The 15213-nt window shown below is 38.3% G+C and overlaps 1 protein-coding gene across 4 annotated transcripts in view; it reads left to right on the top strand.

Moving 5' to 3' along the window:
- The window catches only part of WDR11 (WD repeat domain 11), a 61636-nt gene that overhangs the window by 15706 nt on the left and 30717 nt on the right, over window positions 1-15213 (top strand). For 2 of the 4 annotated variants that reach the window (XR_011564308.1, XM_070780941.1), the window contains exons 8-12: window positions 464-659; window positions 949-1052; window positions 1292-1357; window positions 4309-4485; window positions 7463-7547. Coding sequence is in view for 3 of the 4 variants with exons in the window: in XM_070780941.1 (XP_070637042.1) it covers window positions 464-659; window positions 949-1052; window positions 1292-1357; window positions 4309-4485; window positions 7463-7547 (628 nt within the window). In the remaining variant the exon portion in view is untranslated. The remainder of the gene's footprint in view (window positions 1-463; window positions 660-948; window positions 1053-1291; window positions 1358-4308; window positions 4486-7462; window positions 7548-15213) is intronic. The other 2 variants (XM_070780942.1, XM_070780943.1) reach the window with 2 other exon arrangements.

A 15213-nucleotide genomic window follows, 5' to 3' on the forward strand; every position in this document is an offset into this window, starting at 1 on the left:
CTCAGCTGAAATTCTATCACCTCCACTAGATATGTTCATAGCGATCCTTCCTAAGGCCCACTTGACTTTGCATTCTAGGATGTCTGGCTCTAGGTGAGTGATCACACCATCGTGATGTAGAGCAAGTAAATTATGATGGGCTACAGGTGTACTGTTCATTATTTAATCATATATCTGTTGATCTTTTTTTGAAAGATTGTCTTCGTTTAAAAAATATTAAATAAGCTATTTTGATAATTGCTCTTTGGACATTAAACTTGGTGTGGACAGTCACTAAGCTAATTGTCTTATATCCTGAAGAAATTAGTAATTGTAAACACAGGGAAACCATTTTTGACAAACTTTGCTTTAGTTGAAGGGATGATGTTCTATTTGGTTGAGGTATTATTTACATTGAAACAAGTAGCAGTGACATTAATATGATTGCTTTCTAATATTTAAAGAAAACAATACTCTTGTTAAGATCCAGATCCTGTCCAGGAGCTTACCTATGACCTACGAAGCCAGTGTGATGCAATCAGGGTGACAAAAACTGTCCGTCCCTTCAGTATGGTGTGTTGTCCCGTCAATGAGAATGCAGCTGCCCTCATTGTGAGTGATGGCAGGGTCATGATATGGGAACTGAAGTCTGCTGTTTGTAATCGGAATTCACGGAGCAGGTAAATGAACCAATAGGATCTCTTTTTTGTTTTGCTTTGCTTCCCCCCCTTTTTTAAGACTGCCAGAATCATATAAAAATAGCAAGGCCTTTTTCTGTAAAAAATATATAGACATTAGATTATAAGGGGATTATGTAAACCTGCTAGAGATATTTCACCTGTGGTTTAGATTAATGACTAGTGTAAAAACTGGATGGAGTACTATGATCTAAAGTTAGTAATTTGAGTCACTAACATATGATGCAGACTTTAAATATGTAAGAACTGTCTAATTATTATATCTTTGCAGTAGTTCTGGCGTGTCACCTTTATATTCACCAGTGTCTTTCTGTGGAATTCCTGTAGGAGTCCTACAGAATAAACTCCCAGACCTCTCCTTAGATAATATGATTGGTAAGCCACTTTTTTTTTCCCTTCTGACTTTCATGTTAGGTATACTTTTTGAAGGGCAAAATTAATAGTCAGTGATTGTTGTTACTATTAAATCAAAGTTAATACTTCAGAAAACTAAAATGTAGATTTGTTCTTTTCTGAATAAACCAGAGGGGTATAAAATAAGTAAAATTTATGTGGTCCCTAATACTTATCTGCCGATTGTCATTGTGATTTTACTTGTCTGTTTCTTCCCGTAGGTTATACGCACCACAAGGGTGGGACAGAGCTTAATTCAGCCTTGCATCCCCAGCACTCAGCACAGGGTATAGCCCATTCTAGATGTACAATAAATAGTTATTGAAGAAATAATTAACTGAGCAATATTAGAAAAAAATCATCTTCTTGACTTACATTTTCTTATTTTTATGTTGGGAATTCTTACTTTCACCAAATATTTATTTGCAAATAAAATATTATTTCAAACTTATCTAGTTATTATAGAGCCAGAATATAGTCAAGGAAGAATGAGGGTTGGTGATTTCAAATATTATACAGCTAGGAATTATAAATATGCCAAGCAGAGTTAACGTGTAATTCACTTAAAATTGTGGCCAGTGGTTTATAAAGGATTTTCTTTACCATTATTTGTTATTCTATAATGTAATTAAACATGGACATTATTTACTAGGTTTCTTTTTGTTTGTTTAAATGCTATAAAAATAAATGATATACTAGAAAGAAGAGCATTAGCTTATTGATGTTAATCAGAGATAACATTTATTGAGGGCTTAGTACTATATTAAATGCTGTGCCAAATTCTCTACTTAATACCTTGACAACCCTGTGGACTAGGTACTATTATTATTATTTCCATTTTATATATGTGGGAACTAAGACCTGGAGAGATTAAAACACTTGCCCCAAAGTACACAGCCAGTTAGTGGAAATGTGGTCATAATCATCCCAGTCTGGAGTCTGCTTCTTGGCCATGGCCTCTAGTCCTGGCTGCTTCGCTGTGACCAAAGCAAGGCTTGACCTCTCCATACCCTGGTATTCTCATATTTCCTGCCAGTTTTGGACTCTTTGTGCTCACTGATGCTAACTTACATACTTCAAATTTTTTCTTTTCATCTTTCACACATAAATAAATCCCTATGAAGAAGTTCAGACACATAATTGTTTTGCAAAATTTATTTTATCAGTAACATAATTTTCCGAGTTAATTGACCCTGTCTGCACTTAATAAAACTATTAAAGTGAAAAGAATTATGAACACACATGTACAGAACTAATCAGTAATATGAAGCCCATAGGAGTTTGAAATTTTATGCTGTTTAGGTATCTAAGTGATATAAATTACATTTTTGGGGGGACAAAATGATACAGATTGTATAGCAGTTCTTGACAATGTTGTTGATTTGACAGTATTAATTAAATCTTTGTTACTTGAAAACATTTTAATTAAAACTTCTAATTAAACTTTTAATTTGAAATTCAGTATGTACTTAGTGATAATTGAAAGCAATTCAGTTAAGTACAGAGGTCTGATTTATATTCATTGAGTAAAGGCTGTTGCTTATTAAGGCCTAATCTGCCCTACTTTGTGAATCACTTCACATGGAAAATGCTGGAAGAGAAATATGCAGTTTCCTGGAATCAACTCCAAGCTGGCAAAAGTTGGTAAACATGGCACCTACTTGTTGCCATTGCTTTAGACCCCATCTTTGTTACTAAAAATGAGTATCAGTTGTATGGCTTATCCTAAGGGATCATTTATTCAGATTGATCCTTTTTTTGTGTGTATATCTTACCGATTTTATAATAACATTTTACTAAAACGACTTGAGTTTAAGAGGTTTATTTAGAATCCCATCACCCACTCTGAGTAATTATTTACATTTTTCCCTTTCACAAGATGTGTATATGTGTGAGCACCTAGGGTGTTCACACGTGCACTAATGTGTGCTTGTGCTCATTCGTGTCCAGCTCTTTGTCACTGTATGGACTGGAGCCAGCCAGGCTCTTCTGCCCATGGAATTTTCAAGGCAAGAATACTGGAGTGGGATGCCATTTGCTACTCCAGGGAATCTTTCTGACCCAGGGGATTGAACCTGCATCTCTTGTGTCTTCTGCATGGACAGGTGGATTGTTTACCAGTAGCACCACCTGTGATAAACACACAAGCATATACACTCACACATATTCTTGTGTGATAACTTTATCCCAGGCTTTGGTGGTGCTGGTGGTAAAGAACCTGTCTGCAGGAGACATAAGGGACACAGGTTCGATCCCTGGGTGGGAAGATCCCCTGGAGAAGGATATGGCAACCCACTGCAGTGTTCTTGCCTGGAGAATCCCATGGACAGAGGAGCCTGGTGGGCTATAGTCCATAGCGTCAGAAAGAGTTGGACATGACTGAAGCAACTTAACACACACAAAGGAAGAAAAATTTTAAACCCTTATTAGTAAGCTAAAGTTTCAACTTTGCTGCAATCTTTGTAGTGCAACATTTTGTTATTGTTGTTGTTCAGTTGCAAAGTCATGTCCGACTCTTTGTGACCCCATGGACTGCAAAAAGCCAGGCTTCCCTGTCCTTCACTATCTCCCTGAGTTTACTCAAACTCATGTCCATTGAGTTGGTGATTCCATCCAGGCTTCTCATCCTCTGTCGTCCCCTTCTCCTCCTGCCCTCAATCTTAACCAGCATCAGGGTCTTTTCCAATGAGTCAACTCTTTGCAACGGGTAGCCAGCGTTTTGGAGCTTAAGCTTCAGCATCAGTCTTTGCAGTGAATATTCAGAGTTGATTTCCTTTCGGTTTGACTGGTTTGAGCTCTTTGAACCTATTTGTGATTACCAATTTTATGTGCACTTTAAAGTGCATCAGATCAAAACATAACACTTAAGGAAGGCAGTGAGACAGGAATATGCTATAATCTGTCATGTACAGAAACTCTTCTCTAACCCTAGTCCTTCTCGATTTGCCTTTGATACCCTGAAGCCAGCAACTTTGGCTAAAACAGTGTTTCTTAGAAGACAAAGCCCCCCCGAATTATGGATAGCAATACTCTGGAGTAATCTAACCTTTGAAATATTAGATGATGCAAATTAAGTCCCGTAGCTAAATAAGACCCAGTGTATAGCTAAGCCCCCAGAGTGCTACGTGACACCTTCTAGATCTGAAGAGTACTTCCACTGTAAAGTTCCTTTAGAGTTTTAAGATTAGCATATGTTGCAATTAATGTATTTTTGTTTGTTTGTTTTATTACAAACCAGGGCAAAGTGCAGTTGCTGGGGAAGAACATCCCAAAGGCTCCATTCTGCAGGAAGTGCAACTCAAGTTCCTGCTAACAGGTCTGCTTTCAGGACTGCCCTCCCCACAGTTCGCTATCCGTATGTGCCCCCCATTGACCACAAAAAACATCAAGATGTATCAGCCATTGCTTGCTGTTGGTGAGTTCTTGTTTTAACTCTTAATGTCTATTTTACATTTTTAAGACATTAAAGTTTCCTGATTATTAGAAAATCCTTTATTCTCCTTTAGAATGCTTTAAGAGGAGGAAGAGGCTCCATGAAATTGTATAAATACTCATCTTGAAATGCTTTTTCCCCTCTCCTGTTAATCTTTTTAAATCACAACAATAACTCACTCACCAATGGCAGATGACAGAGATTCCAACACCATGGATGTGTTTCTGAAAGGTCAGGCGGGTAGTCCTGTGTGATGCCGAAACCAGACTGCTTGTCTTTTCGTGGACCATCTCAAGCTCTCCTGTACATGTCATTTTGTTTTGAGTTTTTGTTAACAATGTGGTCAAAGTTAATATTTAGTAACAGCAAGAATCTATATTTGCTAAGAATTGTATGTTAAACCTGGTTTTATTTTATTCAAAGTGGCTCTTGTCTTTGTAAACTAAAGATTTGCCTTCTGGGTTGAAATTGCAATTTTTATGTTTTAGATTAAAAAAAAAATTGGTCTGGGTTTCAGCTTGCTGTCACAGTAATTTCATGGTAATGTGTTTAACCTGGTTTCTTTTACAGATAAAACAGAATTTTAATTTGCTTTTAAGTATATAAGGTTAAAAATTCATTTCTCTAAAATTTTGAAAAATAGAATATTTGTTTGAAATTGTCATTTTCTTAAGATGCTATTGGTTTGACTTCTGGTTTTTTCCCAGTTCTCTAAACATGTGATTCGTGATTCTTTTTTTTTCCTAAAAATAAAATCTCATCACATGTATCTTGTAGCCCTTGTGTCTTAGCTCAGTGGCTGGCTTGTGATTCCTAGTGGCTCATTTGAGTATTACTGTTTGGTGGTACTGTTATTTCCCCATTTTTTTCCATTATCATCTTTTGAAAGTGATTTGAATTTTAAGATTCAGTGATCTGTGCTTATAGGTTTCCAGATTTATATAAATACAGATAGATGTTTAATTTTTGCTCTAGAAACTATTGGTTCATATTAAACCTCTTATTGAAATTTCAGTTGGAATTTGTCAATGTACATAGAATGTATGTCTCTGAATGTCAGTATATCTAATTTGTCAATTAGGATTTTATTAATTTCTTGGTGAAAATTATGTCTTGAGATAGTTAGATAATAAGAGTTGATCAGAATCTGAGATTTCCATTGTAGAATAAGCTATATTATAGTGGCATATAGTGAATAGCAAGTCATTTATTAAATTTAGTATAATAGCAAAGTAAAAGCAAAAAATATATGTGCCTGAAGTCTTGCAGAGTCATTAGGAAACACAAGCAGAGCTCAGCTGGATTCACTTCTCCTTCTAGGGCCTGTAGATCATAGTTTCAACATCAAAATGTGCAGAATATAGAAATCTTACAATAATTTTGAACATTTGCTAATTGAAAAGTTTGAGTAATTTAGATATTTTCTCAGTACTAGAACTAGAAGATATTGTGGCATAGGTAATAAATATAAAGTTATAATACCATATTTCTCTAGAATAGTTTTGCAAGAAATTTCTGAAGCTTTATTCAGCAAGTTAGCCAAGATTGGAATTTGCCTAGAATTTTTGTTTTTACTATTACTATATGATCCCTGGGTTGGGAAGATCCCCTGGAGAAGGGAAAGGCTACCCACTCCAGTATTCTGGCCTGGAGAATTCCATGGACTATATAGTCCATGGGGTCGCAAAGAGTCAGACACGACTGAGTGACTTTCTCTTTCTGAGTGACTTTCACATTATTATATTATTATTTCTACAGTCTGTTGCTTCGTATGAATCCATTAATTCTTTCAGTCATGTGTAATGAGAAAGTGATTGTGCAACCGTTAACATTGTTCACTTTTCTTGCTTCATTTATAAAAACATATTAAGGGCTGAAACATTAATTTCTGAAGAAAGTATTACTTTCTCAAATGGCCATGTCCCTTCTAATTAAATTTTAGACTGATTACCTGAGACTGTGAAAAGCTTTAGGTATAATAATCACTACAAATCATAATACAGTGATAACAGTAATAATAATCATCACATCCTTACATGGTGCTGAGTGTTGTACTAAGTGTCTTACACACATGTTTCTCATTTAATCTCCAATGAATAAATAGATTTTCAATGCAAGCAAGAAAACTGCAAGAGTATAGGGCAGAGCCAGAGCTTAAACTTAGGCTTCTTTAACTGTAAAATCCACAGTTAGCCACTGTACTTTACCATCTCTTTATGATGTATTTAATGTTAAAGACAGAGCAAAAAATCTTTGTAAAGAAAACCAGAAAAATCTGGTTAATGAGTTCTGCTAGGCTGTGTTTTTGAGTCCCAGTTATAATAATAAACATTCAAAAAGCTTAAGAAAGTGCATCGTCAAATTTTGTGTGTATTGAATTAGATTTTGAAGTCTTTCTTTGAAAATCTGTTTCTGGGTTTAGGTAAGATTACAGAGTCCATGGAACTTCCCTGGTAGCTCAGCTGGTAAAGAATCTGCCTGCAATGCAGGCGACCCTGGTTCGATTCCTAGGTTCAGAAGATACCCTGGAAAAGAGATAGGCCACCTACTTCAGTATTCTTGGGGTTCCCTGGTGGCTCAGATGGTAAAGAATCCGCCTGCAATGTGGGAGACCTGGGTTTGATCCGTTGGATGAGAAGACTCTCTGGAGGAGGGCTTGGCAACTCACTCCAGTATTCTTGCCTGGAAAATCCCATGGAAGAAGAGCCTAGAGAGCTCTAGTCCATGGGGTCGCAAGGAGTTGGACACGACTGAGTGACTAAGCACAACACAGCCCAGAGTCCGTGAGATTAGACCCATTTTTGAAAAGAGGGAAGGCAGAGAAATATACTCTTCCTTCACACCTAGCTTAGGTTCCTTTTATTAAAGATAGATGTTTTAAAATGAAATCTTGAGAGAAGACTTGTTAGATATGAAACTTCTACTAGATTAAATCTCCTCTATCATGTCATTTTGATAGGTACAAGCAATGGTTCCGTCCTGGTGTACCATCTCACCAGTGGGCTGCTGCACAAGGAGTTAAGCATCCATTCATGTGAAGTCAAGTGAGTCTGTCATTGGGATATTGAGCTCATAAACATATGTAATATCAAAAAGCTCTTTTGGACTTTTCTACATGGAATACTCTGCAGTGATTATTTGACTGAAAGCTTTGAATAATAGATATTCTTGTCCAACTAGTAGCTGTGTTCATCAAGGATAAGTACTAATTGTTTACTTCGTGGAGGACGTTAATTCAGTGAAGAATTTTTTCTCACTTTATTTCTGCATCTTATTTATTTCTTCTAAGGTCTAGGATATTTTCTTATTGGATATAACTCTCTTTCCTTGCTCCAGTTTATATAGTTTTTTTCCATTTCTGCAAAGATCTTATAGTAGGACTTGTGATGAAAAATTTGAGTATAGTCACTTTAATTTTTAATCTCATTTATTCTTTCATTTGACATATGACCTGTTTCATGAGTTCTTTGAATGTAGAGGTATCTGAGGGAAGGCTAACAGGACAGAAGGAAGCCTCTTGCTTTATGTTTTAAAGTATTATATACCACTCCAGTAAAAATAAAAAGTATATACCTACCTGCTCCGTAGCATTATTTTTCTGATCACATGACTATATTATTTTCTTTGTCCTGGTAATGACAGATTATAAAGTTACACGTGTAAAATATAAATATATTAATCTTCGGTTATTTTTGGATGATTTTGGAACAGATGTATCAGGCTATTTTCTTACTTCTGTACATTATATAAATTATAGGCCTCATGTATATGTTAAAATTCTTAGTGAACCCTTAGCGTACACATTATTCTGAATAAATGCATTTTCTAAATGGGAAGGGTCAGTGCTTGAAGTATCACAACTTCTGATTGTGATGGAAGTTTCTGAGAGTTCAGTTCAGTTCAATCATTCAGTCGTGTCCCACTCTTTGCGACCCCATGAATTGTAGCACACCAGACCTCCCTGTCCATCACCAACTCCCGGAGTTTACCCAAACTGATGTGCATCGAGTGGGTGATGTCATCCAGCCATCTCATCCTCTGTCGTCCCCTTTTCCTCCTGCCCCCAATCCCTCCCAGCATCAGGGTCTTTTCCAATGAGTAAACTCTTCGCATGAGATGGCCAAAGTATTGGAGTTTCAGCCTCAGCATCAGTCCTTCCAATGAACACCCAAGACTAGTCTCCTTTAGGATGGACTGGTTGGATCTCCTTGCAGTCCAAGGGACTCTCAAGAGTCTTCTCCAACACCACAGTTCAAAAGCATCAATTCTTCAGCACTCAGCTTTCTTCACAGTCCAACTCTCACATCCATACGTGACCACAGGAAAAACCATAGCCTTGACTAGACGGACCTTTGTTGGCAAAGTAATACCTCTGCTTTTGAATATGCTGTCTAGTTTGGTCATAATTTTCCTTCCAAGGAGTAAGCGTTTTTTAATTTCATGGCTGCAGTCACCATCTGCAGTGATTTTGGAGCCCAGAAAAATAAAGTCTGACACTGTTTCCACTGTTTCCCCATCTATTTCCCATGAAGTGATGGGACCAGATGCCGTGATCTTCATTTTCTGAATGTTGAGCTTTAAGCCAACTTTTTCACTCTCCTCTTTCACTTTCATCAAGAGGATTTTTAGTTCCTCTTCACTTTCTGAGAGTTAATGTTGCCTTAATCTTTTAAATTCATGATCTTTTGGTACAGCCTAAGTGACTGTTTATCGCCACTTTATGCTATTTCCCCCCACCGCCCCCCAGTATCTCCCTAAATACACCTACATGGAAGAATAATGTCTTCAAAAGCATTAGGTGTCTGTTTGGATCCTTTCAGACTGTTGGTCATCTTTTTCTCTCCTTTCAGTAGTCCCTGCTGCCACTGATACCTTCTCTCTCCCTTTCTTTCCCATGTGTATTGACATTTCCTCTCTCCCTTGGATTTTGTGTGCAGTGTTCCCTTTTATGGCAAACAGCAATGAGTCAGAACTCATCATTTAATCAATACTTGTTCTGAGGATTATGTTAAATATTAATACTTTGCTTTCATTGTTTCATTGATTGCTCACTACAATTCTATGCAGTAGGCACTATTATTATTCCCAATTTACAGAAGAAGAAACAGAGTATTGTGGAGTCATCTGTGAAAAGGTATATGGAATTCAGTCTAGGGCTTTTAAAAGGCTTCAGAACTGAGCTCGTAGCATCCTTGTGCTGGGTCTTCAGATAAAAAAATTCACATAGATTAATTGGAAACAGTTTGGCAGTAAGATAAAAATGTTGACTAAGCCAAGATTAATAGCAAGAATTTGGCACATGCTTCTGGGAAATCAAGCACATTTTCATCTTTTTCTGAACACTGAAATCTTATTTATTTATTTATATTGAGGTGCAGTAATATATATTAGTTTCAGATGTACAGTGTAATAATACTTGTATGTGTGGTGAAATGATCACCACAATATGAAGCCTCTAATAAAGACACAGTAGCTAGTTAATCAGTGAGCTATTTGCTATAAGTAAGATGTTATTCTGGATTGCTCAGGTCATAGATGTCACTAAGAACATGATTTACACATTATGATAGTATTTGTTATTGACACAAAAACTATAAAGTGTTGCTTGGGGTACCAGATAACTCTGAAGTGTATGCTACTCAGTCAGGCTAGTATTGTGAATGATCTCGTAAATATGCCCATTTTTTAAATATAAATTTTCCCTCTTAATTGCTATTTTAAAGATAATTCACATTTTACATCCAGAGATGGTGCTCAAGAGGATGCTAAAATACTGCTGTCTTTGTGTTTCAATTAATGCAATTATAGTATTATAATTAAAAACCATTATGAAAGTTTCACAGATGTGTTATAAAAATTGCTGAACTTATTAGCAGTAAACCCAGTTCATTCTAGATACTCATATGCAAATTAAAGGCCAACTTTTATTTATTTTTTAATTTAATTTAATTTAATTTTTTAACTTTACAATATTGCATTGGTTTTGCCATATATCAACATGCATCTGCCACAGGTATACACGTGTTCCCCATCCTGAACCCTCCTCCCTCCTCCCTCCTCGTACCATCCCTCTGGGTCTTCCCAGTGCACCAGCCCCAAGCATCCAGTATCATGCATCGAACCTGGACTGGTGACTCGTTTCATATATGATATTATACATGTTTCAATGCCGTTCTCCCAGCTCATCCCACCCTCTCCCTCTCCCACAGAGTCCAAAAGACTGTTCTATCCATCAGTGTCTCTTTTGCTATCTCGTATACCGGGTTATTGTTACCATCTTTCTAAATTCCATATATATGCGTTAGTATACTGTATTGGTGTTTTTCTTTCTGGCTTACTTCACTCTGTATAATAGGCTCCAGTTTCATCTACCTCATTAGAACTGATTCAAATGTATTTTTTAATGGCTGAGTAATACTCCATTGTGTATATATACCACAGCTTTCTTATCCATTCATCTGCTGATGGACATCTAGGTTGCTGTTTATAATAGCCAGGACATGGAAAGGCCAACTTTTAAAAGGTGGTTTTTCTACCTTGTACTAAAAGTGTTTTTTAAAACCACTTAATCTTAAGTACTTCAGTCTTATCATACACATGGCCTGGGACTACCTAACTATAGATAGTTTATATCTGTGTGTTTTTCAAAACCATGATGTTTTAACCAGTTACACTTTATAAATATGAAATATGTATTGAATCTCTTCTCTATGCCTGTAAACAGACAAAATCTTGGAGGCTTATGATCCAGTGGAAGATACCTAGAAGTAAACAATGTGGAGTGGTACAGACAGGTTTTCTTAGATTATTAGAGTTCTTATATTATTAGTTGGTATCTTTGTCCTATAGACTGAAATTACAATAATATAGCCCAATACCATGTTCATTGTCAAAAATTGTTAAAATGTATATGGGTATCAGAACACTGATGGATTCAGTATTGCTTTGAGTACATTGAATTATTTGTGGAAAGTAAAATGATCTCCATTTTGTTCATCTGTAAACTTGCAGACATTAGTTTCATATCATGGTAGAACTTCAAGGCTTTTCAGAAAGCGTGTGCTCCCCGCGGACTACCTGGTCTTGAGAGGTAGCCAGTGTCGCATCCCCAGTGCACGCGAACAAGGAAGACTTGGGCATCTGTAGGAGTCAGAGCCGCAACACCTGTTGGTAGATTTTAAGGTTACCGTTGTTCAATAGTGAGGAATGCTACAAAACCAACTTAGATTATCTGAGTCAGAACATGAGCTACAGTTCTTACAAGTTTTTTTTTTAATAGAGCTCAGTGTATGGTTAAACCTAGATGGATAGTGGTTTTCTAATCCAGGGAGCAGTGTTGTGCTCAGCTTAACAAGAGTTTTCATTCTTTTCTTTTGAGAAATAATCTCCTTATCTCATACACTTTGAAGTCCAACGTGATTTTTATTTTTTTTTAATCAATCAGTAGGAGTCAGATACACAAGCTGCTGCTGGAATCTGTTCACAAACAATATACTTATGGTGCTCAATTATAAATAAGCAGCCACCCATGTTTTGTTATATCCTCAACACTGGGGCTGGATGGTATCACTGACTCAATAGACGTGAGTCTGAGTGAACTCCGGGAGTTGGTGATGGACAGGGAGGCCTGGCATGCTGCGATTCATGGGGTCGCAAAGAGTCGGACACGACTGAGCGACTGAACTGAACTGAACAACACTGGGGCAGCCTGTAAACAGTGGGGAAAGCCCTTCTCTGGATAATGAACAGCACTTAGAAACATAAGGAGGCGTGGTAGGCTTTTTTGGACATCATTCTTTTAATCTAACAGAATTTGCTGAGTAATTATCATGTGTTTGGATTGCCAGGGCAGGTACCTCCCTCCTAAGAGAGTGCAGTCTAGGGCAGTGCTTCTCCATCAATTGTACTGTTTCCTCAGCTTTTCAGGCTCTCAGGCAAAACCCTATTTGCCCTTTGTCTCAGCTTTAATGTTTCTCCAGGAAGCCCTACGTGGCCCGTGACACCACATTTCTTTGTGACTCTTGCAAACTCCTGTCGAACTTGGCAGTGCTCCCTTTTGTGATAGATAACTCCAGATGCACTTGTACAATGTCTCTTTCCTGCTAGATCACAGGGCTCTTGAAGGATAGCAGTTAAGTCCGCCTCATTTGCAGCTGTATTCCTTAGCCTGGCAAGTTGCTCACATGTCCTGGGTACTTAATAGCACTGGCAACAGCATTTATGGGGTACTTAACAGATGTATCCTTAAAGTAATAATTGAACAGTGAGAGGACTGAAATTTTTCCTATCTAAAGATAGCAGCATTACTATACCAGAGTATCAGATTTCCATCAACAAGACTTGAAAAGTATATCTTAAGGTTTCTGTGGGTAAACAGATCTGATTGTAGCTACCAGACTTACGTAGAGAGCAGAAGTCCAAAATGCTGCTTCTCTCATTGTACTCACTCTAAATAGAAAAATTAATGAGTACTCCATGTTAGGGGAAAGAAAGAGAAACAAGAGACAAAGGGACTCTTCCAGTGAATAATTAACCAACTTATAGTATAGTCACTATGGCTGTGGTTTGAGTGTAGTTCATGGAGAGGCTTAATGAAAAAAACACAGCTTGAGTTAGAGATCTCGAAATAAAGAGTAATTGATGGTGATGATGAGTCCGTACAGTGCAGACTCTGTGCGAGGCCTTCTTTATGTGCCCAGTGTTGTGACCCCTGCACAGCAGAGGAGGGAGTTGAGGTATAGAGGAGCAGAGAGCCAGTAAGTGCTGGAGCTGGGACTTGAACTAGGTAGTGGTCAAGGAGAGGAGGAGAAGCGGCCACTCCAGGCATGAAAATTCTGAAGAATACTCAGTTTTCAGCAATCTAATCTGATTGTTTCAACACAAGTTTACATTTCAGTTCAGTTCAGTCTCTCAGTCATGTCCAACTCTTTGCGACCCCATGAATTGCAGCACGCCAGACCTCTCTGTCCATCACCAACCCCCGGAGTTCATTCAAACTCATGTCCATCGAGTCGGTGATGCCATCCAGCCATCTCATCCTCTGTCGTCCCCTTCTCCTCCTGCCCCCAATCCCTCCCAGCATCAGGGTCTTTTCCAGTGAGTCAGCTCTTCGCATGAGGTGGCCAAAGTACTGGAGTTTCAGCTTTAGCATCATTCCTTCCAATGAACACCCAGGACTAATCTTTAGAACGGTTGGATCTCCTTTCAGTCCAAGGGACTCTCAAGAGTCTTCTCCAACACCATAGTTCAAAAGCATCAATTCTTCAGTGCTCAGCTTTCTTCACAGTCCAACTCTCACATCCTTACATGACTACTGGAAAAACCGTAGCCTTGACTAGATGGGCCTTTGTTGGCAAAGTAATGTCTCTGCTTTTGAATATGCTATCTGGTTTGGTCATAACTTTCCTTCCAAGGAGTAAGCGTTTTTTAATTTCATGGCTGCAGTCACCGTCTGCAGTGATCTTGGAGCCCAGAAAAATAAAGTCTGACACTGTTTCCACTGTTTCCCCATCTATTTCCCATGAAGTGATGGGACCAGATGCCATGATCTTCGTTTTCTGAATGTTGAGCTTTAAGCCAACTTTTTCACTCTCCTCTTTCATTTTCATCAAGAGGCTCTTTAGTTCCTCTTCACTTTCTGCCATAAGGGTGGTGTCATCTGCATATCTGAGGTTATTGATATTTCTCCCTGCAATCTTGATTCCAGCCTGTGCTTCTTCCAGCCCAGCATTTCTCATGATGTACTCTGCATATAAGTTAAATAAGCAGGGTGACAATATACAGCCTTGACGTACTCCTTTTCCTATTTGCAACCAGTCCGTTGTTCCATGTCCAGTTCTAACTGTTGCTTCCTGACCTGCAAATAGGTTTCTCAAGAGGCAGGTCAGGTGGTCTGGTATTCCCATCTCTTTCAGGATTTTCCACAGTTTATTGTGATCCACACAGTCAAAGGCAGTTTACATTTAAAGAGGTATAAATTGATAACAACAGGTATTCCCAGCTCTTGCAAATGTTATTTTCAGTTCTCTTGGGATTATCTTTGCTCCTCTGAGAAAAGACAAGTAGACAGATACACAAGGGGTCAGTAAGGAAAAGTTACTCTTATTGAAATAGCAGACAGGTTCAGATGATTGAGAGGTACCTGTGTTGCTGGGTAGCTTTGACCGTCACAGAGAGCAGCATGGATGTGATGCAGGAGCCATCACACCTTTGCTTGGGCAGGTGAGAGAGGTGGTCAGAGCAGTCATGCTCACTTGAGCAATAGCATTCAGATTAGAATAGGCATGGAAAAATTAGATCAGTCAGCAGGCATTTCCCATAAAGGACAGAAGGCAAATATTTTAAGCTTTGTAGGCCATAAACTGAGAAGGCAATGGCACCCCACTCCAGTACTCTTGCCTGGAAAATCCCATGGACAGAGGAGCCTGGTGGGCTGCAGTCTGTGGGGTCGCTAACAGTTGGACACAACTGAGCGACTTCACTTTCACTTTTCACTTTCATGCATTGGAGAAGGAAATGGCACCCCACTCCAGTGTTCTTGCCTGGAGAATCCCAGGGACGGGGGAGCCTGGTGGGCTGCTGTCTATGGGGTCGCACAGAGTCGGACACAACTGAAGCGACTTAGTAGTAGTAGTAGTAGTAGTAGGCCATAAAATTTCTGGCACTTACTCAACCCTGCCATTGTATTGTGAAAGCAGCCATTGATATTAT

The sequence above is a fragment of the Bos indicus genome, chromosome 26, assembly GCF_029378745.1.
Source record: "Bos indicus isolate NIAB-ARS_2022 breed Sahiwal x Tharparkar chromosome 26, NIAB-ARS_B.indTharparkar_mat_pri_1.0, whole genome shotgun sequence".
NCBI classification, from domain to species: Eukaryota; Metazoa; Chordata; class Mammalia; order Artiodactyla; family Bovidae; genus Bos; species Bos indicus.